Source organism: Cyclospora cayetanensis, unplaced genomic scaffold, assembly GCF_002999335.1.
Source record: "Cyclospora cayetanensis isolate NF1_C8 unplaced genomic scaffold, CcayRef3 CcayRef3_contig_2, whole genome shotgun sequence".
Taxonomy (NCBI): domain Eukaryota; phylum Apicomplexa; class Conoidasida; order Eucoccidiorida; family Eimeriidae; genus Cyclospora; species Cyclospora cayetanensis.
In genome coordinates, this window is record NW_020312147.1 from 592768 (window position 1) to 618331 (window position 25564).

At 51.6% G+C, this 25564-nt stretch overlaps 6 protein-coding genes across 6 annotated transcripts; 3 read left to right on the top strand and 3 right to left on the bottom strand.

The window, feature by feature from the left end:
• Positions 1 to 4409: 4409 nt before the first annotated feature.
• LOC34619747 (proteasome subunit alpha type-5) lies at positions 4410 to 7708 on the top strand. Its single transcript, XM_026337734.1, has 8 exons — positions 4410 to 4423; positions 4998 to 5052; positions 5411 to 5598; positions 5781 to 5896; positions 6118 to 6228; positions 6673 to 6771; positions 7185 to 7284; positions 7612 to 7708. Exons 1-8 carry the CDS (start codon positions 4410 to 4412, stop codon positions 7706 to 7708), a joined length of 780 nt encoding a protein of 259 aa, XP_026193519.1.
• Positions 7709 to 7844: 136 nt separating this feature from the next.
• LOC34619746 lies at positions 7845 to 9560 on the bottom strand. Its single transcript, XM_026337678.1, has 3 exons — positions 8937 to 9560; positions 8394 to 8657; positions 7845 to 8162 (listed from the first exon to the last, which is right to left on the bottom strand). Exons 1-3 carry the CDS (start codon positions 9558 to 9560, stop codon positions 7845 to 7847), a joined length of 1206 nt encoding a protein of 401 aa, XP_026193463.1.
• A 760-nt stretch (positions 9561 to 10320) lies between these two features.
• LOC34619745 lies at positions 10321 to 12961 on the top strand. The gene is made up of 3 exons (XM_022733023.2): positions 10321 to 10864; positions 11408 to 12353; positions 12622 to 12961. Exons 1-3 carry the CDS (start codon positions 10321 to 10323, stop codon positions 12959 to 12961), a joined length of 1830 nt encoding a protein of 609 aa, XP_022588661.2.
• Positions 12962 to 13271: 310 nt separating this feature from the next.
• Positions 13272 to 17954, bottom strand: LOC34619743 (serine/arginine repetitive matrix protein 1). The gene is made up of 9 exons (XM_026337680.1): positions 16773 to 17954; positions 16392 to 16507; positions 16064 to 16187; positions 15751 to 15919; positions 15602 to 15645; positions 15038 to 15129; positions 14723 to 14802; positions 13804 to 13893; positions 13272 to 13570 (listed from the first exon to the last, which is right to left on the bottom strand). The coding sequence occupies exons 1-9, from the start codon at positions 17952 to 17954 to the stop codon at positions 13272 to 13274; spliced, it is 2196 nt and encodes a 731-aa protein (XP_026193465.1).
• Positions 17955 to 18838: 884 nt separating this feature from the next.
• LOC113147370 lies at positions 18839 to 21430 on the top strand. Its single transcript, XM_026337681.1, has 9 exons — positions 18839 to 19023; positions 19430 to 19660; positions 19840 to 19982; positions 20038 to 20121; positions 20185 to 20270; positions 20407 to 20667; positions 20823 to 20888; positions 21009 to 21152; positions 21377 to 21430. The coding sequence occupies exons 1-9, from the start codon at positions 18839 to 18841 to the stop codon at positions 21428 to 21430; spliced, it is 1254 nt and encodes a 417-aa protein (XP_026193466.1).
• A 167-nt stretch (positions 21431 to 21597) lies between these two features.
• On the bottom strand, positions 21598 to 23550 carry LOC34619742 (PHD and RING finger domain-containing protein 1). The gene has a single exon (XM_026337682.1). The coding sequence runs from the start codon at positions 23548 to 23550 to the stop codon at positions 21598 to 21600; it is 1953 nt and encodes a 650-aa protein (XP_026193467.1).
• Between the last annotated feature and the right edge of the window lie 2014 nt (positions 23551 to 25564).

Here is a 25564-nt window from a genome sequence, read left to right on the forward strand (position 1 = left end):
GCGTGAGATGGGCATATCTGTAAAGTCTGTCCACAACGTATATGCTGTCGTGACCCTGACTTCCGTAGGTCCAACAATGAAGTCCATACTCACATTAGTCGCAATTGTCTAAGCTAAGCGGCTCTGCAAAGGGGGAATTTAATGAGCATTTTATGGTTTCTACCTTTGCCAAGATGGGCATGACAGTGCATACACCCCTGTCACAGGACGCATTCTAGGCCACCAGAAGCGCTGCTAGGGCTTTTTAACTGTAATGTGAGCCTTACAGGGCGCCCAAAAGCATGATCATGCGCTTTGGGCAAAACAACACCACGACGGGAAGCTGGAACAACAGAAAACGAAGCTCTTGCTTTGGTCCAAGCCCCAGCATTTTTAATGCGATTTTGTTCCTCCCTTTTACCTTTCTGGACTTTGGCAATAACGGCTGCATGCACGTCAGCAGCATAAACTCGTGGAAGGTTGGTATGAACCAAGAGTCATCACAGGCCAAAACGGTGACGGTGCACAGCACATTATTGCTAGGGGATGGTCACGATGGCGCCTCGGCGACCACGGTGATGTCATCAATGTAATTCACCGCAAGGTCGCAATGCAGAAGGATGTCAAACCAGCAAGCCACGCTAGGCTCGTTAAAGCTTAAAAGTCTTGTTTCATGCTTTTAAGACTGATGGTGAGTGTGGCCAGTACATTGACGCCCACAGACAGAATGTGGCTCTGTTCACGCCCCACTACATCGCACAGAGTTCTCATGCCCTCAATGGATCCCGCTGCTCTCTTTGGGGAAAGCGATGAAAATAAAAAGCAAAAGTTTGGTGTTGGAAGGAACCGTAGCCTGTTAGGAAAGAATACAGCCACCGCTGCGTCACTAGTAAAAGTTCTCAGAAAGGTAGGTGCTCAGAGTGTGGCAGCGTGAGTACGGGAAGAGTTCTAAGGCGGCCTTTTACAGCCCATTCTGTAGCATCTACCTTCGATTTTACGGTCGCGGATTGCTTTGTCTCGAATAAGATAAGTGAAAGGGAGAGCGATTTGAGCAAATTCAGCGATGAGAATTGGGTAATGAGATGCAAGTCTAAGGATTTGGAGAAACAGTCTGTTCAGTCAAATGCCGAGCACATGATCCGTGTATGTTGTTCAGTGATTCACCAATATAAGGCACCGAAATTTTCTGCTTACAGTGGCGTTGTTCAGGGGCAGATAGCTAACGCAAGTGTGCCGCCCTCCGTCCTCAGGCAAAACCACCACCAAGTTTTGCCCCGAAGCGCTGTTCAATTTCTGCGCTTTGTCTTTTTCCAAAAAATAATTTTCCTGTAGCTCAATCTCATTTCATTCTGTGTCAACTTCCTATCTCGCGGTGTATAGCTTGAAACATCCGAAAATCAGCTCAGTATCGTGACCAAGACGACCAGCGGGTGTCCAGCCTGCTGGCAGCTCATAATTACTTAACCCTTCTGTGAGCTACACCTTGGCGTTTGCCTCATTCCTACTGTCTTTGGGCGAACTTCTACTGAAATTTTCTAGTAAGAGACCGGTTATGCAGCTTTCAAACGGCCTGCATGCTCACAATGGTCTTCTCTTTCTGTACTGCTCAGCTGCTTGCACGGAGACTCTGGCTAACGTTGTTGAGTCATCGGATCTACTCTCACCACAGATTACATAAGCATTTCTGCTGGAGCCAGCAGAATCTTTCTGGCGCTTTGTGGCGCTTACTCACCTGCAGAGCGTACAATTATGGCCGTATGGGCGCCTATTAATGAGTCGTTCACGGCATTCCTAGGCCCACCCCTGGCAGATGTTTCCAAGATAGTGAATGGGTCCACGGTCGTCCTAGACCGTGCAGTTGGACCCTGTTCCAATTCTAAGTAGCGCTTAATCGAAGCTACCTTGCCAATCCACCCGTTCTGCGGCTCGTTAGCAAATTCAAGCCTTGGGGTCTGCTCAAACTAGTGAAATGACTGCCTGCATTGCTGCGTTGTCTCCTCGAATATCACATCCACTTCACATCAAGCGTCAAGTGACGATAACAATTCCCTGCCATCAATGAGAACTTTAGTCAGCGCAGAATTGACTCGTGGTGAATCGCAGCTGCGGCTCTATCCTCTGTAGCCTTCTTCACTGACCGTAGCCCGCGTTGGGGGTCTTCTGCTTTGGATTGTTTTTCTCTCTAAGCAGCCTGCTTTCGCTGAGCCCAGCCCTGGTGTTCAAATTGTTTGGCGATTTGTATGCACTTGCCGTCGTGGACTAGATTACCCAGTGTCCCACAATATACGTAGGTGCATTGTTAAGGGCTGTACTGGGTTGCTTAAGAGCAGGAATCCTCGAGCTCTCTTTTCTGGGTAGCTTCAAACTCTAGGACAGGGCCGCTTGCCATGACTTCGATATCTACAGGTTTTAAATCCTCAATGGTTTCCCGTCTTCTATCCATAAACACAAGAGCTCTACCCTTATAATTTCTAATACTTCAAGTAAAGCCATCTTTTTCGAGACTGCATCAAACGCCTGCTTAAGTGCTGAGTCGCTGCTCATGGTGAGGCCATCCGACATGACACTTGGGGACTTATCAAGATCAATCACTGACGCAGCAGGTGATTGTCTACGTTTTAGGCTTTGCGAGCCAAACTTTGATCGTTTGAGCCACAACAAGCTTCAATTGGTTTTTCTTACTTCAGCAGTCTCAATTATTTCAAAGTTTTGCGGCGGATTTGGCCTTGGCATAATCCAGTTAATCCGGGATTGTAGAATGGCGTGAACTGTTGCACTTTCTGCAGCTTACCGATATTCCCTGCATAAGTACCGCCACTATTGGATTGCTTCCCTCTACTTATCCTGCCACAAGGAGCACTCGTTCCTTTTCTGGGGGAAACAAGCGAGCTACATCTCGAACCGGGTGATGAAGCCTCGAGTAACTGCACATCCGTACGGCTGTCATACTTTTCTGCTCAGCGTAGCCGCATTAACGCAATCAATCGTTTAAGCGGCTATGGAATCACCCCTTTTACCAGCTATGGAGCTACTACGTCCGCTGCCCCAGCAAGCAGTGTGACGCCGTCTAGTCCCACCACCGGGAAAAATTTCTGTAGCCTGGCGTCAAAAAATTTTGATGTTTGTAGTACCATTCGATGTTATTAAAAGCAAACAACTGTTGTAGGGGAGATGGACATCCCAATGCAATTTTAGCCAGTGAATATAGGGGGCACAGTTTCGTCGAACCATGCCTTTTGCTATCATGTAAAGCTGCATCTAAGGCTTCTGCTAGCTACAGTCAATCCAAACACAATATAAGCTGCTTTTTTTCAACACAATCCCCGAATTTCCCTGCATGCTCCCCCCAGAGTTTCTGACTCTAAGAGAGAGAGGCAGCCAGGTTGTGTGTAGCTGTAGCTTTAAGCACTCCAAATATTCACATCTAGATGCAAATAGCATATTTCACACACTGCGTCTTGCTGTATCGACCTACCAGCACCCCGCACAAAGTAAAGCATGCGAACAGACAAAACAATGCGCCAAGCACTACCAAAGTTCTCGCTTAATATACATGGTGTAGTCGAAAGCGTTAAGGTGCGGCTTAGCCAACTACAGATGGAGCGTTACAATATTATCAATAATCGAGAACCTTGCCAAGGCAATCCTAGAAAGAGTAACCTACACGAGCAGTCAACACTAAACCACTGCTCACCTATTCATTTTTAAATGCACCCGACATGGTGAGAAGTGCCTCAGTGTAGCTTAGCCCGCTACATACAGTGCTAGCGATAATTCACTGTGTCACAAGGGCGCTGGTCTAGCCCCGCCAGCGGTATCCCAGTGCTTGTCTTGAGCTCACTGTTTCCCAGCTGGCATCTTAAATTATTTCCTTTTTCTAGCCCATAGTTTTTTCCTCCCATTGCGTCCTTTACATGCCAAACCTTCAGGCTCGCGTGTTGTGCAGGTTAAACTCAAGTACAGCTCCTTGTTTGAAGCCTCAAAGCCGCAACTATCTTAAACACCTCCTAAACAAAGAAACAGGAACAAAAAAATTACATCTACTCAAAAGGAATTCTGCTTGACTAATGGGGAAACGGGAGCCGTTCTGCCACAACAGAAACACGCACGCGGGAACCGGTTTTAAAACGAACAAATTTGGTTTTTCCTCGTAAATTAAACGAAGAGAGGCATTAAATCTGCAAAATACTTTTTGTACTTTATCAGGAATAATAGGAGAGAAATGCTTCTATTTTAGGGTACTTTGATTGCAGTCAGAGCCGACTGCTGCATGCAGCGAATGCGGAGAAGGGAAACAGTGGCTTTGTGTGGTGGCAACCAGACATGAGATATTCTCATCTATTCGCTATTTTGATGTTCATGTTGTTGCTTCTTTCTGTTAGTTTGCGGCGTGCGGCGGAGACAGCGGCTCAGCAGAGCCAATAAACACAATGTTTACAACCAGGCAAGATATTTTCATCCTCCCCCCTCCCACGAATCAGGAAACTATACTAGACAGGGAGCAAGCATTATTCATTCCTGTCATTCCACTATTGGCTCATAGACGGAATTACTGGCTGAGAGGCTTTCTATACTCTTGGCTTTATCTGTGCATGCTGCCCGTCTGACCAGACTCGTGAATGCCTCACCACCTGCATGTGAAACAAAGCAGAAACCTGACAACTCAGAGCAATAAAAGAGATATAATAGGAGTTTTGGAGCCTAGCTCCAATAAGAGCCCCTATTTGTGATCACCCGCCTTCTACTTTATTGTGTTTTACGTGCTCATCGGTGCTCTGCTTCTGTTTGTCTTTTCAAACGAAATACACAAACGTATTTCATTTCCGAATAATTAATTGTTTTGCTGCCGTGTGTGTATTCGTGTCCTTCTGTCGTTTGTTCGCTAGTTCGTGAAGTGCTTTGATTCCCAGAAGGCGTCCGAAAACTATTAAGTGTAGTAATGGCCATTTCGGCTAGCTAGTGGTGATCTTATCATTCCATGATTCGATCGCTGTGTTATGTCTCTGGCTTGCCCTTAGGAGCGAGTATGACAGAGGCGTCAACACGTTTTCGCCTGAAGGCCGTTTGTTCCAGGTAAAGTGACTGCATAGCCCAACAGGGCTTTGCATGCCCATACATTAATGTATTCACCTGTAATAGTACACAAATGTATGTTTGAATGCGTGCACATATGTATTAGATTAAACAGACATACATGCATGAGTGCCAGCTTGGCTCTTTAGGCCTAGAATGCATAAACCGGTCTGCTTCTATACCTGAAAATCTGCACGTAATAATGCGTACCTCCGTTTTTGTGAGGAGCAACCGTTCTCCTCTGCATTCTTACTCGTCCACTTCCCAACATGGGTGGGGGAAGCATTGCTCCACGCTTGTCCCACCATGTGTGTTCACATTCTGCCTTCTTCTATTTTCGTTTATCTCCTCTCGTCAGGTTGAATACGCATTGGGAGCCATAAAGCTAGGAAGCACGGCTATTGGCATTCAGACAAAGGATGGTGTTGTCTTGGCGTCGGAGCGGCGCATCACTTCTTGTCTCCTGGAGCCCCAGTCAATCCACAAAATCGTTGAAGTCGATTCGCACATTGCATGTGCAATGAGTGGACTCATTGCTGATGCAAGGTATGTATCTCCCGTTTGCCTGCACACATTTGCGCAGTTTCATGTGTGTGCGCATTTATGTGTGAGGGTTTATCTTACATGCGAATTACTTCCTTTGATCTCTTGTTCATGGGTTTCTTAATGTTGTATGTGCGCTTGTGTGCACAAGGTTCCAAATTTGTGCATGTCTGTCTCTATCTCAGGACGCTGATAGACCATGCCAGGGTGGAATGCGCAAATCACTTTTTTACGTATAATGAAAAAATGTCCATCAGGAGTTGTGTGGATGCGGTGGCCGATCTCGCCCTCGATTTCTCCGGTAAGACCATCTGTCTGTTGTTGCATGCGTTCTAACTCCTCATGATCTACGGTCCTAGAGACTGAAAAGATTCGATTATCTTATGTAGCCGCCATCTCCATGAATTCCCAATGCAGAACACTTAGCAATCGCTCTGACTTCCACCCAGCCTCTCAGTTACCCTCTTTTTGACTGTTCCTTCGCCGCAAACCACAAGAAAGTCGGGGCTTCCTTTGCTGCAGACGTTGGCTCTGGACGGCGAAAAAAGACGATGAGCAGACCTTTCGGCGTGGCACTGCTCGTCGCCGGAGTTGACAAGGACGGGCCGGCACTGTATTGCGCCGATCCATCAGGTATCACAAAGTTGCCGCATGACTGCGTCTACGCGAGTAAAATGTCATAGATGCATTCATGGATGGGGGAAATTGCATGTGCAGCGCCGAGAAAAGTCGCGTTGTGGGTTGGTAGATACTGCACTGCTCTCTCTATGCGTGTATAAATGTCTGTGGATTTCCCCATATCTCTGCCCCTGGTCTTTCATCGCACAAGTGTTTCTACGTGCGCATGGATGCCGATGTATGCGCACTTGTCGATGTGCTTGTCGTGCCTCTGCCTATGGACAAATTTGTAAAGCCTATGCTGATTTTGTCGCGCACCGTTGCCCAGCTGCGCCTACAGATAGCCTGCTTTGCATGTTTTTCTCTTCTGCAACTGCTCTTTCTATTAATGTTTTTGCTGCTGTGCAGTCTTTCGTTTTTCCTGATATCCCTTTCCGTTGTTGGCTGCCATTGACGCAGGAACCGTCACAAAGTATCTGGCAGTGGCCATGGGCTCAGCTCAAGAAGGCGCGGAATCGATGCTTCAGGAGCAGTACAATCAATCCATGTCTCTTGAGGGTACGATGTGTGCAGAATACGCTGATCTCCCACAACACTAGCTGCAACAACACACATACGATAGAACCCCAGTGCATCTAATCTCAGAACAGCCGAGGAATTATACCGACAGACGGTCCATTAACAAGTTGGATTATTATCTGTCCTGTAGGATAGAATGTCCAGCATGCCTGTGTGTGAGGTCTAGCTTGTACGCGCACCCGTATTTCCACAAAAGAAATAGGCCCAGATCTATGGATAGCCCACCTCCGTTGACACATGCAATAAATTCACATGAATTTTTCCTTTTCTTCCTTTTCCCCCCTCTCTTGCTGATCATTTCATAAGCCATATCTGTTCTCGGCTGAAAATTCAGCAGTAGCCTTCTCCTGATGACTGGTCATTTTTTCGGGCTCACTTGCGTTGTGCTACAGCTGCAGAGGACTTGGCCTTGGTAGTGCTGCGCCAAGTAATGGAAGAGAAGCTTAATTGCAACAACGTTGAGATGGCCGCACTGAGAGTAGGGGAGGCCAAGTAAGAAAATTCACCAAGAGACACGTCGATGGATGATAACCGAACTCGAGCCCATGAAACGCCGCGCGTCACAGTAGACGCGAGCGCACATATGATGCCCCGTAGCCCGATTTAAGAGACGCTCACTTCATGCGCAGCCAGAGACAGAGGCGAATGGCGCTGCATATTGGTGCACCAGTGCCGGTTGTAGATCCGTAACTAGGGATTCTATGTGTAGAGACACAGGACGAGGCACCTTGTTGCACGTTGCAATTTTTTGCCGTGCCACCTCTGTGTGGCTGTCTCTCACAAGCACATTACTTTATTTCTTGTGCCTTCTTTTCTCAGGTTCAAGCAGTACGGCGCAGACGACCTAAAGGAGATTATAGCGCGCTTGCCCGCCCCCACAATCCCTACGGCCACAGATCTTTCGGGCACAGCATAGGCGCCCATTTGTCCTTTCACTCTGGCTCTCGCTTGCATCTTGCGCGCCTTTTGTGCATTCCACCTTACGCGCCACGCCTTAGCGAATCCTGTATCCAAACTCTGGGGCCTTTACTCCTGTCTGACGAAACCATACACTACTCGCTGCGAGCTAGGTGCTTCCGCAGCAAATACTGCTGCTGTGCAGATTCCTGCGAAACCTTTCTGCTTCCCTGGTGGTTTGTTGTCGAATCGTTTTCAAGTTCAGGCCTCTTTGCTGTATTTAAGTGGTTGGGTGTTGCTCTATAGCCAGCTTGGATCACTAGGGCATAGTCAGGCCATAGCTCGGCACTACGTCCACCGATCCCAAGTTTAGAAGAGAACACAGTGTTCAGTCCCTGAACGTGTCTTGCCATATTGAAGCCATTCTTAGCATCCATGGGTGTAGCTAGTCTCCTCTGCGTTGCGCTAGATAGCTAGCAAGGTGTCTAAAGATATGCGCAAGACTGCCCAAACACCGTGCTACACCAATCGTAAGCATACTTTAGTATTCATGGCATGCATGCGTGTCTGCCTGGACGTATGGACATATCTGCATTGATGTAACTTAGCTGCTGGCCTCATCTGCCCCTATAGAAGACCTCTCGGCATCCTCGGTGGTGGGGCAGACGGGGAGCCTCAGCGCTCCTTGAGACTCATATGCGTGCCGGACCTCCCTCGAAGTCTCCAGTTATCATTGAGTTCTTTCCCCCCCACAGTTGGTATATAGTGTCTTGATGTTGGTCGCTGAGCAAGGGTGCGAGATCTATTCTGGGTTTATCTCTGTGGAGCCTCTCAAGGGCGTACTTCTGGCGAGTTATAGGGGTCATGAGGTGGACCTGCAACTTGCCAAAGCTCAGAGCCACCCAACCACTGTGGCCCCGTCCATCCCTTCCCTCAAAGGTAGACACACCATGATTTTGTATCACCTCCTGCGAGAGTCGAAAACGCAGAAATTAGGAAGGATAGATGGACCGGCTAAAATGCTCGAAGAGGCTTCCATGTATGGGGACGGGGATAGAGATAGCTGTTGAGACACATCCAAGTCTGTAAAGATGGAGGGGGCACCCAAGGCATCCACAGATGCGGGACTAGGGGTGTTTTTGTCGGCGGATGGGCACACGTAATTCTAAATGCTGGGTGGGCAGCGAGGTCTCTTAGGAGGCGAGCACAGGGAGGAACACACGAGTGAAAGCGGTGAGGCGGGTTACAGAGATGTGTGTTTGACCGACGTGAATGATTGTCTCTGCAACGGAGTCCAGGTGTGTTGGGCTGAAGCCGGTAGCAAGCAGCATCATCTCCCACTCGTGGCTCAGCAAGTCCTCTTTCATCTTCTGTTGCGGTTGTGGGATCCCCTCAGGGGGCCCTAAATGTGTAGGCTCTAGGCATAAGGACTTGGGCACTGGGCGGCCAAGAGGAGATTTGAGGGTTTCTCGTTTGACATGAAGGAGGAGCCTTTCTTGCTCACGTATCTCTCCAGAGATGTTCCATGCGGAGCAGCGGATGAGACAAACGAAGTCTTCTACTTTGTGGCGGTCTGCTGCTGCCACTGCTGCTGAAAGAAGAGCGCTCTCTGCCTCTGGCAGATCAGACACTGACCAGACGGGGTGCTCAGCACTAGTACCGTTTCCTACTACTGCGGCTGGTGCTGCACGGATAGGGGACCCTGTTGCGGCTGGAGGCTTCCCTAAGCAGAGTTTGGATAGATGTACGCCTGGAATTAGGAAATACGTCGATTTGTGAGCCGAGAAGCTCCACACTTCAAGGGGTCCGCTGAGGAAAAGAACGACTATAGAGAAATAGAGGGTGCATCCATAACCTATGCGAGGGTCCATGAGGGCGGTGAGTGGAAGGGAAGCTAGAGGCCGTACTCGCGCGTCCACAGGGACAGTAAGCGTAGAAAGATGCCCACGGGGTTCTCAAAGGCCTTCCATGGTTACATTTAGGCAAAAGTCAGGGAGACTGGCTTCCCCTTGGAGTAGGGGATTAGATACTGAGGAATGGTGCGAGGGAGGAGCATTATTTTAAAGGGCAGTCAAGGGGCTGAGCCATGCTGAATAGAATGTGTGAAGGATCCATAGGTGTTCGCCTAGTCTCTACTGATCAGAACGGGAACCGCAGCACAGAAACGAAACAGAGACTGTGGTGTCTCACGTGGCATGCCGCGGGGCCCCTGCCCAATCTGCAGCAGCACCACACGCCAGTAATGCACATAATGTTCTATAAAATCTTGGAGCTCTGAATGAATCCCACGTGCCAAATTACCTCCATTTGTAGGACACCTAGCCAAACTGGACAGCCCCTTGCCTCCCGAATTACGGGCCCCCGTGGAGGCGCTCTGGCCCCTCGTGGCCCTGAGCACTTTGGAGGAAGGCGTTGTGATCGTTAAATCGACCTAAAGGAAAATCATGCACAAGCAAGGAATACTGCTATTAGAATAGAAGGGGTAGATATAGTGTCTCTTGATGAATGTTTCGTTCGCTATTGTACTGAGCAGAGAAAAGTCCGGACAGAGGAAAGGTGACCTCGAGGGCCACAAACAGTTCATGACCCTTCCGCTTTCCTCGTTTTTCTAAATATCTCAGTCATCTCAATATGCGCAGCGAATGCACATTAACCGATGAAAAGCAAAGCAGCCTCCAGGGATCCTGCTCTTCACGGAGTGGCCCCTTCGCGTCACACCAGGCAGAAACGGAGGACAGCCAAGAGGACAAAGAAAAAGAAAATGCAGCCCCTCTGCAAGGCCTAGCTCGCATCGACTTAAGCTTGCTTCCTGGCCCCAGCAAGCGCCGCAAGGAGATTCCCTTATCGTGCTCCTTATGGGAGATAAAACAACAAATAGAAGGAGAGCTCAAAGTGCCCGCACTCGTAGTAGCCATAGCGCCACGCTCCTACTGGGATATAAACGAACAGCATGAGCCTGGAAAACCAGAGGGACTTAATGGTCTAGCGGCCCCTGGAGGCAGCCCTCCTTCTCCTCTGCCTTGGAGCACAACCCTGGGGGACCTAGGGTTTGTCCCAGGAGCTGTGGGCTCCCTCGCGGTGTATCTCCTTAGACAGTCAAACAGTAATGACGGGGAGGGGCCGCTGACGCTTGATCTACTGGGGGTCCCGGAGTGTCTCCTTGATGCTACAGCAGGCAGGAAGCACCACAAACTCCAAGCCATAAACTCCAGAGCGGTCACTCTTAAGCCTGAGCAAACTGAGGGACACGCAAAGGGTTGTGTAGTGAATGGGCTAATCCAGTAAAGAGGACTCTCAGATGCGGTTTAAGGGGCCCCTCTTAAGGGTCATCACGGCTAGACAACGGTTTCGTTGTCCTTAAAGGGGTGTAGACTGGGCCAATAAAAGGGAAAGCCCCACTAGTAGCAATTGCTGCCATCTGCTTGAACGACAGTTCACTATGACACGTCAACTGTACATATCACGGGTGTGCCAACCCTAAGCCCTTGCTTTTCTGAGCCCATGATAAGCACATTTTTACTTTCTGTTTGATGACTGTGCCGGTAGTTCTACTCAGAAGTGTGACGAATCTTGTACATCTTCTCAAAAATGGGGCAGCAAACCTTAGCCAAACGTGGTGCAAAAGGACTTTCAAAAGCAAGTCATTAGGCCTTATCTCAATCGAACTTGGTGCCTTATTACCTCCATATTGGTAATGGTTGGTGTTTTGCTGCTGCAGGTATTTCCTTGGTTGTTCGTACGCGTCATTCGGTGGCTTGCCAGACGGCTTGGAAGTCATCTATCTCCACCCAATGTCAGCGTGAAGCTTCAGGTTGCCCGCCTAAAAAGGGAGTCTTTTTTTCCAGTGCTATGGATAAAGTGCTCAGCCCTGGTGAGTACGTGTGCGCCAATCAGTGGGAAGCCATGCGACACAAAAGTGCTACAGTCATTCAGCAGTACGCCAGAGTATGGGCTGCGCGTAAAGAGGCCCAGAGACGAAGGCAAGAAAGAGATGAACACCTGCAACGGGAGCGGCAGCAGCGGGAGAGACAGCAGTGGGAAGCAGACGTCAGGAAAAGGAGACAAGAACAGAGGGCAGCTTGCCCCATCACCCCAGCAGACTTTGCTATCCTTCTCGCAGAGGTCGAAGCCTGGCGTTGCCTCGAGGCAAAGAAGCTTCGCGGTGGCGAGCTGGCAAGGATCCGCAGGGGTACAGAGAAGGATCTGCGGGTAGCCCACTTGTCGCTGCTGCAGCAAGAGACGCATCTGCTGCGGCGTATTGGCCGCCTCAAGCAGGAGGCCAATCAGCAGAGGAGGCGGTACCGGGAACATCGTTTACTTTGCCTGATGGGCGAGCCTCTGATTTGGGTTCAGTCAGATGGAGAGACAGCAACTGTTTACACCCCCGAAACTACAAGGGCCCGCGAATTGCACGTCCTCTATCTGCGCCTCTCCTCAGGCTCGCTTCAAGGCCCTGACAGGCTGGACGCCCTCGCGGCAGTCCGAGATGCAGTGGGGACCTATGAAAGCCCTTTGGCGGGGGAGGTGCGGGAGCTGCTACAGCGTGAGGAGACGCTGTTGGCTAGAGGAAGAAGCAAGGCCCTGCCGCTCTCGGGGCTGAGGCGGAGGCTTAGCACACAATTTTTTAGGCTCCTTTTAGACCCCGCATTCAATCCACAAGCACAGCGCGCTACAAAACTCGTCATTTTATAGGTACTTCTTTCAAGAGTCTATTTAGAGTGCGGCTATTGTTGGGCTGCTATGCGCGGTGGGCTTTGATGCTGGCCCGGGACTTCCAGCCCACAGAGGCCCTATGGATACTTGGGGTGATACAGTCAACGGACCCCAAATCGATTTGGTACCCCGTGCTTCCCGCCCTGAAGCCTAGAGCGTCGGGGCTTTGAGCTGCTCTCGGTGCGCTGATGGCATTTAAAGCCCTGGATCTACAAAAAGGGGCGCGCCAGCTGGTGAAAACCAGGAGGATAAGCCTCCACACTCAAGGACACATCAAAGGGTCAGCATCAGACCCTTTCGTGCATCTCCTTGTCCAGTCCCCTACAACTTTCTCAGCCTCAGACGGACGAAGAGTGCCTCTGCGTGCCTCTGGAGTAGGAAGCTGAGGTGGCAGGACAGAGGTCAACAGGTGCCCCCTGCCAGTCGCAAACATCGTACTGACAACGATTACAACGCTTCAAACACAAGAAGGAGTGCTGTTGGGACTGCCGGGAGTCCCTCAGGAGCCAGCGAAAATTTTCAAAGGGGCCCTCTCATCTGGGTATGGGCAGTCGTATGATCTCTTCCCACTCCTCGAAGAAGCCATCTGCGTGAACCTGAGAAGGCCGAAAGTAAACTACAAAGGGCTGTACAATGGTCTGAAAGAAGCAATTGAGAGCACGCGGTGGATAAATAACCGCTTTTCGTACAGTGTCGACGGAAGTCCTCTGAGGCCGTGCCGATCTATGATGAACACGCCCAAAGCTACGGAAAGCTTAGGAATGCTTAGGAGCAGCACGACAGGCGATTGTTCGCAGCAGTTCAAATGACCAATATACAGAAAGGAGGGCAAAGGGACACTGGGAAGATTTCGAAAAGGACGCTCAAACCTATACAAGGCCTACGCAGTTAAAAAGAGCGATGTGCAAAAGCACGGAGCGGATACAAGCGTGCGAGCAAAACTGCAGCTTTATCCCTGCATGCATATCTTTGCTTTCTGAGAGGTTGTCTACGCCGCGCTCCTCACTAGGGCATTGCCGCACCTCCTGGAGCCTCGCTGCAGCAGCTTTGGGGTCCTTAAGCTCCTCGACGGGCCTCAAACGCAGCAAAGCGTGTATGGAGAGCAGCAGCCGCCCCTTGTAGTGATGAATGTCATGCCATGAGGCTGCCTGCTTCCCGCACTTTGACCCTGAGCCGGTAGGCACAATAAAGACTGAGAGTCCTTATAAAACGGGGGCCAGTCCGTCCCTCTGCACGCTGCCACAGTAGCGCCTATGCTAAAAGGACGCCTCAAGCGTGGGAGGCAGTGGACGAGCCTGTAAGGCCCCCAAGCAGCTCTCTAGGAGACGAATGTTACTTGCTTAAAAGGTACACTAGGCAATAAAGGCTAAGAGTTGCCTGTGAGGCTGGGGCTGTGCTTACCAACTGGGAGCTCCTGTCCTTCTCGGTCCTCATAAGCGGCAACCAACCCCTTGGGCCTCTCCTTACGAGGTACGGGGGGGGCCTCAGGACCTGATCAAAAGCGAAGCATGCAGGAAGATTAGAGTGACTCAAAAGGGAAGGGTGAGTAAGGGGCAAGAAATGAGCTGCCCCACGCCGAGTAGTGAAGGGGGATTGCACAGGATACGGGGAGGCCATGAGGGGCACACACACAGATACAAGGATGTGTAGATAGCTTTCAGCACACGTGGACGCAGTCTATGCATAGGCAGGCACACGACTAAGTTCATAGGATATGCGCCCACATTCTTGAGCATGAATGCGCGCACTTCACCCGAATAGATGCATATGAACATAGACAGAGAGATGTAGAGTGGTGCTAGTGCGTGGCTTAACCAACATAGGACACAGTTTAAGAGGAACCAGTCGAACAGCACCGTAGCGGAGCGACACATACAGATATATAGATCTGTATGCAAACTCCAGTGTACTTAAATCCACCCGCTCAGAGGAAGGACCTTAGGAATAAAGAGTTGCAAGCAGCCGACAACCCCTTCTATAAGAAACCTCTTTCCCCGATAGAGCCACGGACAACAAGGGCCTAGGGGCGGCTCAGTTCGGCTTGAAGTGTCTAACAGCAGCCGGAAGAGACACTGGCAGCACTTACACAGCCAAGCGAGGCCCTGAGCAGCCAGCCATGAAGTGCAGTCTCCCTCCCAAAGAGCATCTGCGTCGCACGCAACACCCTTGTGCTGCTGCTAAAGCTGTTGTTCGCAATTACCACGGCCGTTATATTGGCGCATACTCGGCGGCGGACAAGCGGCCAGGCCAAGCCTCGAAGCCATAAGACAAAATCCCACAACCCCAGCCCTAAGCGCTATTAGCGACCTTCAGCACGTACCAGAGTCGTATACTGCCCCCAACAGGTCCAGACAGTAATGGCGAGCTGCATGCCTTCGGCATACGATGCAGCGGGTTACCCTGAAGACAAAATGAAGGCCAGCACATCCGCAGCAGGCACTGAGCAGCGCAGCGCGCTGCACCCAACGGGACTGTCTGCCGCTAGCAGCCACAGGGGGAAGGCTTTCGTGAGCCGCTGACACTCGAGCTAGGGAAGGAGCAACCAGCGTCCTTGAGAGTCTCCTCCTTCCACCCTCAGTGTCTTCTCCTCGCGAGGACGATAGGCCTCGCGGCAACTCCCAAAAAGGCAACTTACGCGCCCTGCAGTTCTGGGCTTCCTGAGAGGCGGCACTCCGCGTAGCTTTTCAGCTGGCTCTTGCACTCGGGAGGAAAGGCGTGCGTTTCCATCTGCAGCACAAAGGCAGCACCAGCCTCCACGTCACAAGGGCCCCAGACTGAGCTTTCCCTCCCTGCTCCAGCAGCAGGCCGTTCGGAACTTGCACTCGAGCAAGCACCCCTGCATGGTCTCAGGCCCTTCAGGCAAATCGGCAGCCAATCTACGGCATAAGACCCTCTTTTTCTAGACCCTATGCCCCTTAGTTGCCTTTGAAAGCCACAAACCCAACGACGACGCTCACGGCGTTACGTTTTGCGAGAGTCAAGCTTTCGATTCGGTCGGTGGCCTGCGGGGGGCAGTTTGGTGAAACGCAAGCACTCATGTAAACAAGTGCTACCAGCGTCTTCCGTCCGTGCGTCCGCAGCACCCGGGGAGTTCCTTCCGAATGAGACAGCAGCTTATACAGGGGCTTGTACATGCATATACTAGACATCCCTCGAATGATTTTCACCCTATCAAAGAAAGAGCTAGGAAAAGCCTCACTGCCACGAGCCGGCCGATTTCCATCTCGCTAAGGGTCTTCAGGGCTGCAAACCACAGGTACAGGTGCCGCAACACGTTTGCAGCTTATGCTCTCTATGCCGACTCTGAACGCTGCACTGCTACAGCCATCTCACACGGTCTCATCGCACCTCTGGCCGTAGGGGAGGAGGAAACTGCAAGTAGGAGTCTTTTTCCGTCGTCCCCTTGGCAGCGGCCCCCCCTGTCTTGCAGCTGCCTCAAGCCCAGCTGGGGGGAGAAGAGATTCAAGGCGAGTGAGTACACGTACAACTGGAAGCATTCCTTCAGCCTCATCGTTTGCTGCAAATGCATACACCTTTGGAATGCGTGAAGTCCAACGCTAAGCCGCAAGCCCTAAATCTAATTCAAAGAAGAGGCGCGTAGGCGACAAATTCTCAGACGGTTTTCATCAATTCTAGAACGCGAAAAATTCAAAGGACGCACCTCCACGTGCGTTTTTTTCCCGCGCATTTCCATCAAACGGTGGTGATACCGCAAGGCTTTGACGGCTTCGTCTCCCGAACTGTCGCTGCTCTCAGAATCAAGGGCTTCTTCTGCAGGCGTTCCATGCAGCTCGAAATATCTAAAGGCAATCTCTCGACCCCTCAGTGGCCGAAGAGAAGTCTAGGGGCCGGCCACATGCGACGGCTTTCTCACTATGGCAGCGGTTATCACGCCTGAGGAACTATCGCTCCTGCTAGGCTCCAGGGTTTCGTGAATCGCTTGCACACTCTACTAAACACAAATCGTAAAGCGCTTCTGCAAGCAGGCCCTACCAGATTCGCTGGTCGGCTCGGGGCCCCCATTAGGGCTGTCGGCAATGAAGCTGCCTGCGCTCTCTTCAGAGTCTGAGGCGGCTTCTTGCAAGTCTCTCGAGTAGGAGAAGAACTGCACACAGACACAGGGTAGCTGGCTGTGCACCATGAAGACCAGGAGTCGATCAGGCTAACACAGGAGGCTCGACTCCTAAGCTAGGCACGAGACCACTAGGGAAACTTCGTCACTAGAGAACTTTTCTTTATTGCAGCATGGCTAATAGAGGAGCAGCAGTAGCAGCAGCACCCGATACAGCAGCAACAAATGCAACAGGGAAAAGGCGGATATTCTTGGCAGCAGCCACACGGCTGCGGTAACACGGAGATGAGCATCTCACTCGGGATGCTTTCCTCGCACTTTGTGGAGCCCTTCGACATGATGACATGCCCTTCTTGGACCCGCCTCTCTCGCAAGCACTGCTCTCATTGCTTTCCTCTTCTGTCTCAGAAACTTCGGGAGCGTGAAGGCCCCGCGCTTTAAGGCTTTTCTCCCTCACTTTTCTCGCCAGATGGTGCAGCCGCTGGCGAAGCTCCTTTTGAGAGGGGCGCATGCCAGCGGGGGGCTCCAAGGGATTTTGATCCGTATGCTGCGTCTTTTCTTGCTCCTGCAGTTCTGGAGCCGGTTCGTGCTGTTGCTTCCGCAGCCGACGATGGCCAGCAGGCTGCGGGGAGGATTCGTTGATGCCAGAGACAGCATCTGTATTCGCGATCGCTGTAGGTGAAGAGCTGCTCGGTACATGACTTTTCCTAAGGCCACTGCCGGTGCTCAGCCTCCTCCTGTCAGCAGCTCTCAGGGGCGAGGTGCTGCAACTAGTGCTCCTGCTAGGCAGCCTGCCTCCTCCACGTTCGCTTTTCGTGGTGTCCTCCTCTTCGCTTCCCTCTCCAGGCACAGTCAAGGGACGGGAGCACCTTTTCGCTCGAGACAGAGAAGAGGTGTCTTCTTCAGGGGGGCAGACCTGGGGAATGCCGATGGAGGTGGCAGAGCTGTGCCTGAGACGCTTTCGGGGGCGGCAGGACGCCGGCGTGCCCACTGGAGTAACGCAGTCAACAAATTTCCTTGTTGTTGTTGAAGGAGGAGGAGAAAGATGCATGCGAGCAGTTTTGGCGGGGCTTGGGCTCGACCACCCATCTCCTGGAGATGGCGCCTTTGCGGCGCCTCTTTTCAACGAAGGCTGCGGTGTAGATACAGCCGAATCCGACAACGCTTCTAAACGAGCTGAACGGCGGCGAATGGGGCTACACGATCGCGGGCTCTGGGAATTATCTGCCTGAGGTGTACCCCCCCAGCAGGTGGGCCCCTCTTCTGTGTCATCTTCGGAGTCGTGCAGCTTCACAGGGCGCCTGCGCCGTCGGCGAAGGGAAACGGTTCCAAGTAGTTCCTCATTGCCTCTAAAGGCTTCTCCGCTTTGCAGCCTTCGACTTCGTCGTGGCGTCGGAAGCCCTTCTTGGGGCTCCTCTGCCTCCGAATCAGTCAGAACAATTGCAGTTTGGCTTTTTCTATCGCCCGTGTGGTGCTGCATATTGCAGAAACCACGCCAGCACAGACGTTAGCCGATGTATCAGGCAATCTGACGGAGCCTTGAATGGAGCTTCTGAGCATGCGCCTTGGGGCCAGAGAAACAAAATATCTGGCATGGCCCTTTTTGCCTATAAGGCCTGGGTAACCAGGTGTTTAGGCGAACCCCGCCTCACGCGCAATGGCCGACTGGCTGCAGGCTTAACGCGAGGCTAGCGAAATTTCTAAGGGTTTTTGATTCTGCTTCTTGTTCATCTACTAGCCTCAAGGGCGAAGGCCCGTGCATGCAGCAAATACTGGCCGCCAATGGGTTAGGCAGGAACACTTCGCCAAAACAAGAGTTGTTACGGCACAATCCTAGGGGAAGAATGCTCCACGCTTTGCTCATCTGAACACAACGTGTGAAGCAGGTGGCTGCCGTATCGAGGGGCCTACGGCTTTAACCAGATTGCGAAGATCCGCGGCTAAAAAGTGGAACAAATCACACTGAGCCTCGAAAAGGCGATAGCTCAAAGCTTCAAAAGTGGAGATTTGCCAGTTGAAGGGAAAGACACGGCGGTTTTCGTGTGATTATGGCTACCGCTGCTCTGCGGCGATGCAGGTCCATCTCCTCCAGGGCGAAGAGCATTGAGAAAAGCGTTATGGATGCATAGAACAGCGCAATGTTCAAAGTGGCTACTGTGTTGCTCGTTGTAATGATGTGCGATCCTCGTGAATATGCAAGTCTTCGTGCAGAAAGCAGAGGACAAACCGAGAGGAGATTCAGTCGGCTGTACAGTAGGGCGACGCTTCCACGAGATTCGCGGCTCATTAAGGTCAGAAAGTTCTCTCCAAACAGGCGATTTGTATACGGCCGCAATGAACTGAAGGTTCAAAAATGTATGCACAATGTTGCACTGCCTGCCTGCACCAGTCAGAGTTCAGCTTGTGGGCTCTCCAGAGCAGGGAAGAAAAAAAGATGCAATATCTGCAAATTCACATAATGTAGACAGATTGAGGACTGATTTTGGGGGCATTCACTCCATGCTTAGGAGTGTAACATCTGTGTTCACCGTAGTACAGACATGGCACTTGCTAAACCTATAAAATCACCCTAGAGTCGATTGTCCTTCTGCACAACAAATATGCAATTAAAAATGCCCTTCTCTCTTATTACAACGAAATTTGAACAGGTTTCGATATATTTTCAGCTGTAATGTACGCGCGTTCACAGACACCGCAGCTGTTTTGCCGGAACAGGCCAATAGTGGGGAAGAACAATTTTCCTGTTGTTTTGCGAAGAAGTAGAGGTTCCGTGAAGGACCAAGTATTGCTGATCTGTCGAACTTGGCAATATAATTCGGATAATGCGGCTCTTAATTTTTTCCTCTGCATGTTTCGTTTTCATGCAAAGGCAAGCTTGCGCAACCCAGGAAAAGTTTCTTGGTAGGTCCAACGGCTTATAGTCTGGGAAACCTGTTACAATCCACGAAATATCAGGCACTCTAGCTGGTGCAGTGGTTGGAGGAGTGGCACAGTCTCTGCTTGGCGCCAATACAGGTCAGTCGGCACACCATTATCCAAGGTTACCGCACACTGGATCATCCCAAGAGTAATTTCAGCACAACAACCGACCCCTTCTCCTGAGGAAATCGAGGCTGAAAAAGTAAGCTCAATGCATTACAGTGTGGGTGCTTTGTTCGGAAAAAACGTGGCTTTTCTTAGGCTCTAGCAAGGGTCCGGGAGACAAGCGATGCGGCCACAGGTTTGAGAATCGTATGATGCATCATGAAGATAGTGTGAAAACCAACCGGTATGCACAGGCGCAAAGGAAACTGTCAAAGCAATAAAAGAGTAACTGAACTTCCATGATGATTTATTCGAACCTTCTCACATTCCCTCTTATTCAGCAACTACGGGGAAATGGAAACGGACATTGCAGTTCCACTAGCTCAACACACAGCAGAGTTAAAGGCAGAACGGCTCCAGTTAATGCACCAGCTCTCGTTCATGACATCCCAAATAAGGCAGCTGTTCGACAGTCTGCATCCTAGTGGGTCTCTTGTTTTATTTCTCGCAATTCTTCTTGAATGGTTCATGGACCGAAGACCTCGTTAATGCACCTTTGGTGATTGTTGCAAAAACGGCGGACGATGACCAACGAAATCAAGTGAACAAACTCGACGCAAAAGGCAAGAAACATATTTACATTTTCTACTTTCGAATCGGCGCATTTTTGTGCATGACATTTGCAGGCAAGCAAGATGCCATGGATGGTATCTTGAGCCCATGTGCTGCATTCCACGAAGAAAGGGAGGCAGAAAAAACCGAAATTGAGTGCGTACATAGTGTATACTTGATTGAACAGAATGGGTGACAATAATACGCAAAATGGTCGACGAGCAGATCAACTGGAGCGCGTGACGAGCTGGCGGAAGAGGCGAAGACTCTCGCGATGATGTCCCCAGAAGAAAGAGTCCGATACGGTAAATCCCGTGCAAATTCTAGCGCAAATCACGAGCAATAAACTCAGAATTGTTGCCACATGCCCATGCGCAGACGAGGCTATGGCTGCTGAGCAAGCTGCTAAAGTCAAGGAACTGCAATCTTCAATTAAATACGAACGTAAGCAAAAATGGCATACTAGGTTGCTGAGTATGTTTCGACATAAGTTAAAATTCAGGCAAGCAAGCTGGAGTCCTCTCGCCTACGCAAAAGCTGCTCCTGGGTATCCTCGGGCCACAGGCCGCCTAAGAACGCGCTGACTCCGTCAGGAGTCTGCGTTACTCGGGGGGATCTCTGGTCTTTCAAAGAAGTCCTGCACTGCGGTTTGCACTTGCACAAAGTTCAATTCCCAGTACTGACCCCTTTCTGCCTCTGTCATTGAAAGAAGGGCCCCTTCTTGGCCCTTCGTAAGGCCCTCGCTGATATGCCTGCATATCCTCTTGTACTCAAAGCGGTACTCCTCTCCTTGATTCAAGAAACGTTCCCGCATAAAAGGCATCATGCAGGACTTCACCTGGTCGACCTGTGGACGCAAAATCACTCATGAAATACTCGCTAGTATGCCTCTTCGTAGGCTGAGAAACCAAGAGTCACACGTTTCTGTAAAAGTACCCAAACAAAAACGAAAGGAGGGAAACGAGAGAAGTATACAGAAAAACACAAAGCCTCTCACTCTCCGGGTGAAACGAGAGCGGACAGCTTGAAAGCTTCGAGCAGAGCGCTTTTCTACCCGCTACCGTTTCCCTGATTTGCAAACTTGCAAAGGGGGAGACAGACCGCCTGACTCACAAGCGTCTGCGACGGCTTTAGCTTTGCATGCCGCCTTCTCTTCTCTTTCCTCTTTTCGCGGACATCAGCTCCCCCTTCATTAGGCACAGATGCTGCAGGCGTTGAAATCTCGGCTCCTACGGGCACCCCCATGCCTCTCTCTCTCCTTTGAAGGGGGAGGACGGCAGTACTAGCGCTGCCCCCTGTAGCCATGCGGGATGTGCCTAAGCAAACATCCCAGCAGTCAGCAAACTGCCACCGTACGCATGAGCTAAGCCCCGCATCACACGAAGAGGGCACCTAAAGATCGTGAGTCTCTTTCCCGTGAGGAACCTCACGGAAAAGAGAAGGGAAGGCTGCTTCATGCAGCACTACTGGGGCGGTGAGAGGGATTTTCACGCACGAGCAGAATCTCGGGGGCCGTCCTTGCCTTGGGATTTGAGGAGTGCAGTCCTTACTGTGTCTTCACAAAATCTGGTTCTTGCCTGGTCGATCTCTAGAAGTATCTGGGCCCTCACAAGGTTGTCCTTGGCGTCAGCCCTTCGCTGCGCCTCCTCCTGTAACAATTCCTCGCACTTATCCCTGAGAAACGAGCTGCAGCTGTCTTCCTCGCTCCGTCCCTGCCCCTGAGCACCATTCTCCCTCGCCTCCCGCTCTCTTGCAAGGCAGCCCCTCGCGTCCTCCTTTTTATGACCATCCCCTCTGCTGCTGGCACTCTCAATTCGAGGCGAGGCTGTCGTTTCTCTTGCCCCCGTGAATTGGGGAAGAGAAGCTCCAGAGCCTTCGGGAACAGGAGCTTCCCCCTTGTGCCTGCGCACCAGCTGGCTGCAATGTAGCAGCAGATCCTCCACAAGATCTGCTCCAGAGGAGTTCTCGATGCTAACGCCGCTGCAAACGACTTTTGCCTGCGCCTCCATGCGCCTGATGGCCTCTTGCCGCCTCAGAGCCTCCCTGCGCTCCTGACGCAACTTAATGATATCCAACTTGCGCTGCAACAACCAGGGAGTGCTGCGAGTGGTGACGGAGGTCGCCACGGCAGGCCCAAGAGAAGCAGCGCCGCTCTGAGCACCTAAGTAGAAGCGCAACATCCGGGGGGCTTCAGAAGGGGGAGCCGCATCAGAGACTGCTTCACCGCCTGCCAATGACGACGGCGTTGGTGTAGCCACAGGCGCTGATCCTCCTCCTGCGCGCCTCACGTCAATAGCAAAGGCCGAAGCTTCTCCTTCCGCACGGACGGCAGATGCATTTTGCGCTGCATGTTCCTGTTGTAGCTGCTGCTGCTGACGTCGTCCTCCTCTCCTCTGACTTGGCGTTGCAGCCGCTGTCGTCCTTCTGCCCCGTGAAGCCCTCCTGCTGGAAGCCTCCTCCTCGACAGCCCCTTCGTCCCTGCCTCGCTGTCTCGCCGTCCTATTGATTCTGCGAACTACGGCGTTCGAGAGGCTCTCTATGAGCACTTGCCGCTCCCTCTCTAAGCGGTCTTCGGCCTCGCCAGCAGGCAGAGCAGCAGCAGCACCAACTCTCCTGGTGGCAGATCTGGGAGGCAGCAGGAAGCCTTCGGGAGAAATGCGGCTTGGGGCAATGCGCCTGCTCTCTGCATCTCTGCAGATGCCACTGGCCCTACACTGGGGGCAGAACCATACTCCTGATGGAAGGGCGTCGAAGCCGGCGCAAACAAAGTGGAAAGCATTAAGGCACAGCTGGTCGCTGCAGCAAAGCGCATCCCGGGCAGATTCGATCAAGGTGCTGCACAAACGACAGAGTTGCTGCTGGTGCTGCTCTTGGTACTGGTAGTCCGCAATGGTGACCTCTGCAGTATCCTTCTGGTGTTTCAGGCCGACACGATAACAGCAGAGCCGCTCTCCCTTTCGCGTATATCGCCCTATCCAGCTGAAGCGACTCTTGCACTGCGGACAGCTGTTCTCTCTCTGCCTCCCCCACTTCTCAATGCAGAAGAAGTGGTAGGTATGCGCACATCCCGTGAGCAAGCCAATATCCCGGAGAGGATCCTCCTCCTCGTCCTCTCTCCGCCTTGCTGCCAGCTCTGCATCATCCTCAGAGTCTGGAATCTCTACAACATCGGTCTCACACTTGGCCGCCCCTTGAGACTCTTGGACTTCGGATGCGGGGGCTGAAGGGGCCTTGACGCACGGCTCATCGTCGCAGAAATCCCCCAAACAAACGCCACAAGTTTCATCTAGCCGAAGAAGCTCGACGTCCACCAAGGGTGGAAACACGCTCTCCTCCGCCGCCTTCTTTGTAACACGCTTTGCCTCAGGATACTGAACTAGCTCCCGAACCGTAAGCCTGGGATTCCCGCTGCTTTGGGGGACGCTGCTTGTGCTCTCCATGATGCTACACCTGTCCACGGCTACAGCGCCACCAGGGGGAGAGGCTGCTGAACGTTCATTTCAAAGCGAATACAAAAAATGGAGCAGGGAGGCAGAAGGCGCTTGCAGGGGACGAGAGGGCGGAAGGGAGTGTCTCCATGCGCAGGAAGTTGCAGGCGTCTTTCGGCGATCAAAAGAAGCAGACCGGTTCACCGCGAAACGCAGGGACAGACACCGCGTGCTGCAAACAGATGCGTTTGCTGCTTTGCCACGAACGGTTGACTTCCTGGGGAGCGCTAGGGCAACAGAGAACACTTCCCAACAGAGCGCTGCCTGCGATTCAAGCAGAAAAGCGACAAATCATTCGCTTCTTATAGGCATTTTGGTCCTAAATGATGAATCATAGGCAAGCGGGGTTGGCAAGGGCCCCTCCGAGCACAGCCCTCGCCAGCACCTCCCCTTTGTGCGTATTCATAGCGCGGCCAAATAGGGCCTTCCATGACTCAACTCCCGCTAAATTAACTCTATCAAATCGCCCGGTGTCTTTTGCTCATCCGACGCAGACGACGTCTCGTAAAACGGCTGCCGTGGCCTATGGGGGCCCTCCGGCGCTGCTCTGGCTTTTGTGAAATCGCACATTTGGGGGTATTGCGTCCCCAGTTCGTCTAATAAAAAGTATTCTCTTCACGGTGTGATTACATTCACATAGGCGACCCCGAGCGGAGGCTTTCGAAAGCCGCAATTAAAATACGCGACTGCGCTGGTTCCCAGTACTTTCGGTACCACCCTGCACTGCTCGGGACCTGTCTCCATATATTCGGAGGCGCTTGTACAGTGGGAGCTTATTGCCTGCTTACTTCTAGCCTTCTCTGAAAGCAACCCCAGCTGCCGTGGACACCTCCTCAGGCGGTCCCTGTGCGCTGGTCGGTGTTGGATTTCCCGGGGTGTGTGGAATTGATAGGTAGCTTTCCTTTTCAGATCCATGTGAGATGCATGATACAACGCTTCCCAGAAGCCCATGAATTGAGGAGTTTGGGACTCCTGGGAGCTACGGCTTTGATCAGCCAAGTCGCGTCTGTTCCCGGCCTCTATGACCCCGTAGTGCACACGTGCGCATGTTGACATTCGCTTGCGTGTAGCTTGCAACTATCAATATATTAACGCCCGGTGGACGTAGCTGGATGTTTTTCCAAGGTGGCGTGCGCACAGCATGGTGGCGGGCCATGGCATTCAAATGCCTCCTACCCGTCAACTGTGTTCCGCATAGAAGAGCTTGAAGTGGATTGCGGGCTTCTTGGGGTAGCTGTGTGGTCTTATTGCTGGCCCTCTGTGTCGATATCTGGGCGTTGACAAATGCATCATGTTTTAGACTTTCGTAAGTGCTTGAACGCTGAGTTCCCTCTGTGTCATTCTCTCAACTGGCAACTCCCAACTTTGGGTCACCCTAGGGAGGCCCTCCAGTAGGTCGAGCCCCCAAACAATACAAAGAAAGTTCTAATGTGTCCTCCAGAAGAGTTCCCTCATTCCTCTTCATGCCATCTTTACCCAAAGGTTCTGACACGAGGGGAAACCAAGAGCTACAGCTAGGGTGCATGGGCGCTGATGCATAGTCTCTAAGCACTAAGGAAGCATCCATGCGCACTCGCTTGCTCAGTCCACCCTAGACCGCACAGGCAGGCGCTCAACGCTGACTCTTCCTCTACTGAGCTACCTCCTCAATGCCACAGAGAGCCTGCACGGACAAGCCGACAAAATGAAAAACCCATTACGGATTCTTTATTCGCATGTATCCTGCAGTAAAAAGTGCCGAATCATGTAGCAGGGGGAGCTACAGAACTGCGCTGGCGGCTCCGCAAGCTGTCCACCCCAGGGCAAACTTCGCTTTGGCACTGTCTGTGCTCTTTTCATAGATGAATTGGCTGGGCTGTGTTCTTATTTGGTATTTGTAGCATTAATTGGTCCATACTGTAACAATAGACACCGTGTGCCTCGTGAATGCCAAGTTGCTGTACGCAACTTGGTCTAAATCAAAGCT

Bases quoted from the DNA above. Each gene is read 5' to 3' on its own strand.
- LOC34619745 (XM_022733023.2), top strand. From the start codon at position 10,321: ATGCGCAGCGAATGCACATTAACCGATGAAAAGCAAAGCAGCCTCCAG. The intron at 10,865-11,407 runs GCAGGAAGCACC...TTGCTGCTGCAG, and splicing joins TCTCCTTGATGCTACAGCAG to GTATTTCCTTGGTTGTTCGT. The intron at 12,354-12,621 runs GCGCGCTACAAA...ATCTACAAAAAG, and splicing joins GCATTCAATCCACAAGCACA to GGGCGCGCCAGCTGGTGAAA.
- LOC34619742 (XM_026337682.1), bottom strand. From the start codon at position 23,550: ATGGAGAGCACAAGCAGCGTCCCCCAAAGCAGCGGGAATCCCAGGCTT.
- LOC34619747 (XM_026337734.1), top strand. The intron at 5,897-6,117 runs GTAAGACCATCT...CCTTTGCTGCAG, and splicing joins TCTCGCCCTCGATTTCTCCG to ACGTTGGCTCTGGACGGCGA. The intron at 7,285-7,611 runs GTAAGAAAATTC...TTCTTTTCTCAG, and splicing joins CTGAGAGTAGGGGAGGCCAA to GTTCAAGCAGTACGGCGCAG.
- LOC34619743 (XM_026337680.1), bottom strand. From the start codon at position 17,954: ATGCAGCACCACACGGGCGATAGAAAAAGCCAAACTGCAATTGTTCTG. The intron at 15,646-15,750 runs GTGCGATGAGAC...TGTGGTTTGCAG, and splicing joins CTCCTCCCCTACGGCCAGAG to CCCTGAAGACCCTTAGCGAG. The intron at 13,571-13,803 runs GTAAGCACAGCC...CTACCGGCTCAG, and splicing joins AGGACAGGAGCTCCCAGTTG to GGTCAAAGTGCGGGAAGCAG.
- LOC113147370 (XM_026337681.1), top strand. From the start codon at position 18,839: ATGTTGCACTGCCTGCCTGCACCAGTCAGAGTTCAGCTTGTGGGCTCT. The intron at 19,983-20,037 runs GTGGGTCTCTTG...CATGGACCGAAG, and splicing joins GTTCGACAGTCTGCATCCTA to ACCTCGTTAATGCACCTTTG. The intron at 20,668-20,822 runs GCCACAGGCCGC...CATTGAAAGAAG, and splicing joins CTGCTCCTGGGTATCCTCGG to GGCCCCTTCTTGGCCCTTCG.
- LOC34619746 (XM_026337678.1), bottom strand. From the start codon at position 9,560: ATGGACCCTCGCATAGGTTATGGATGCACCCTCTATTTCTCTATAGTC. The intron at 8,658-8,936 runs GTAACCCGCCTC...CGACTCTCGCAG, and splicing joins TCGGTCAAACACACATCTCT to GAGGTGATACAAAATCATGG. The intron at 8,163-8,393 runs GCACGCATATGA...ACACCTTGCTAG, and splicing joins GAGACTTCGAGGGAGGTCCG to CTATCTAGCGCAACGCAGAG.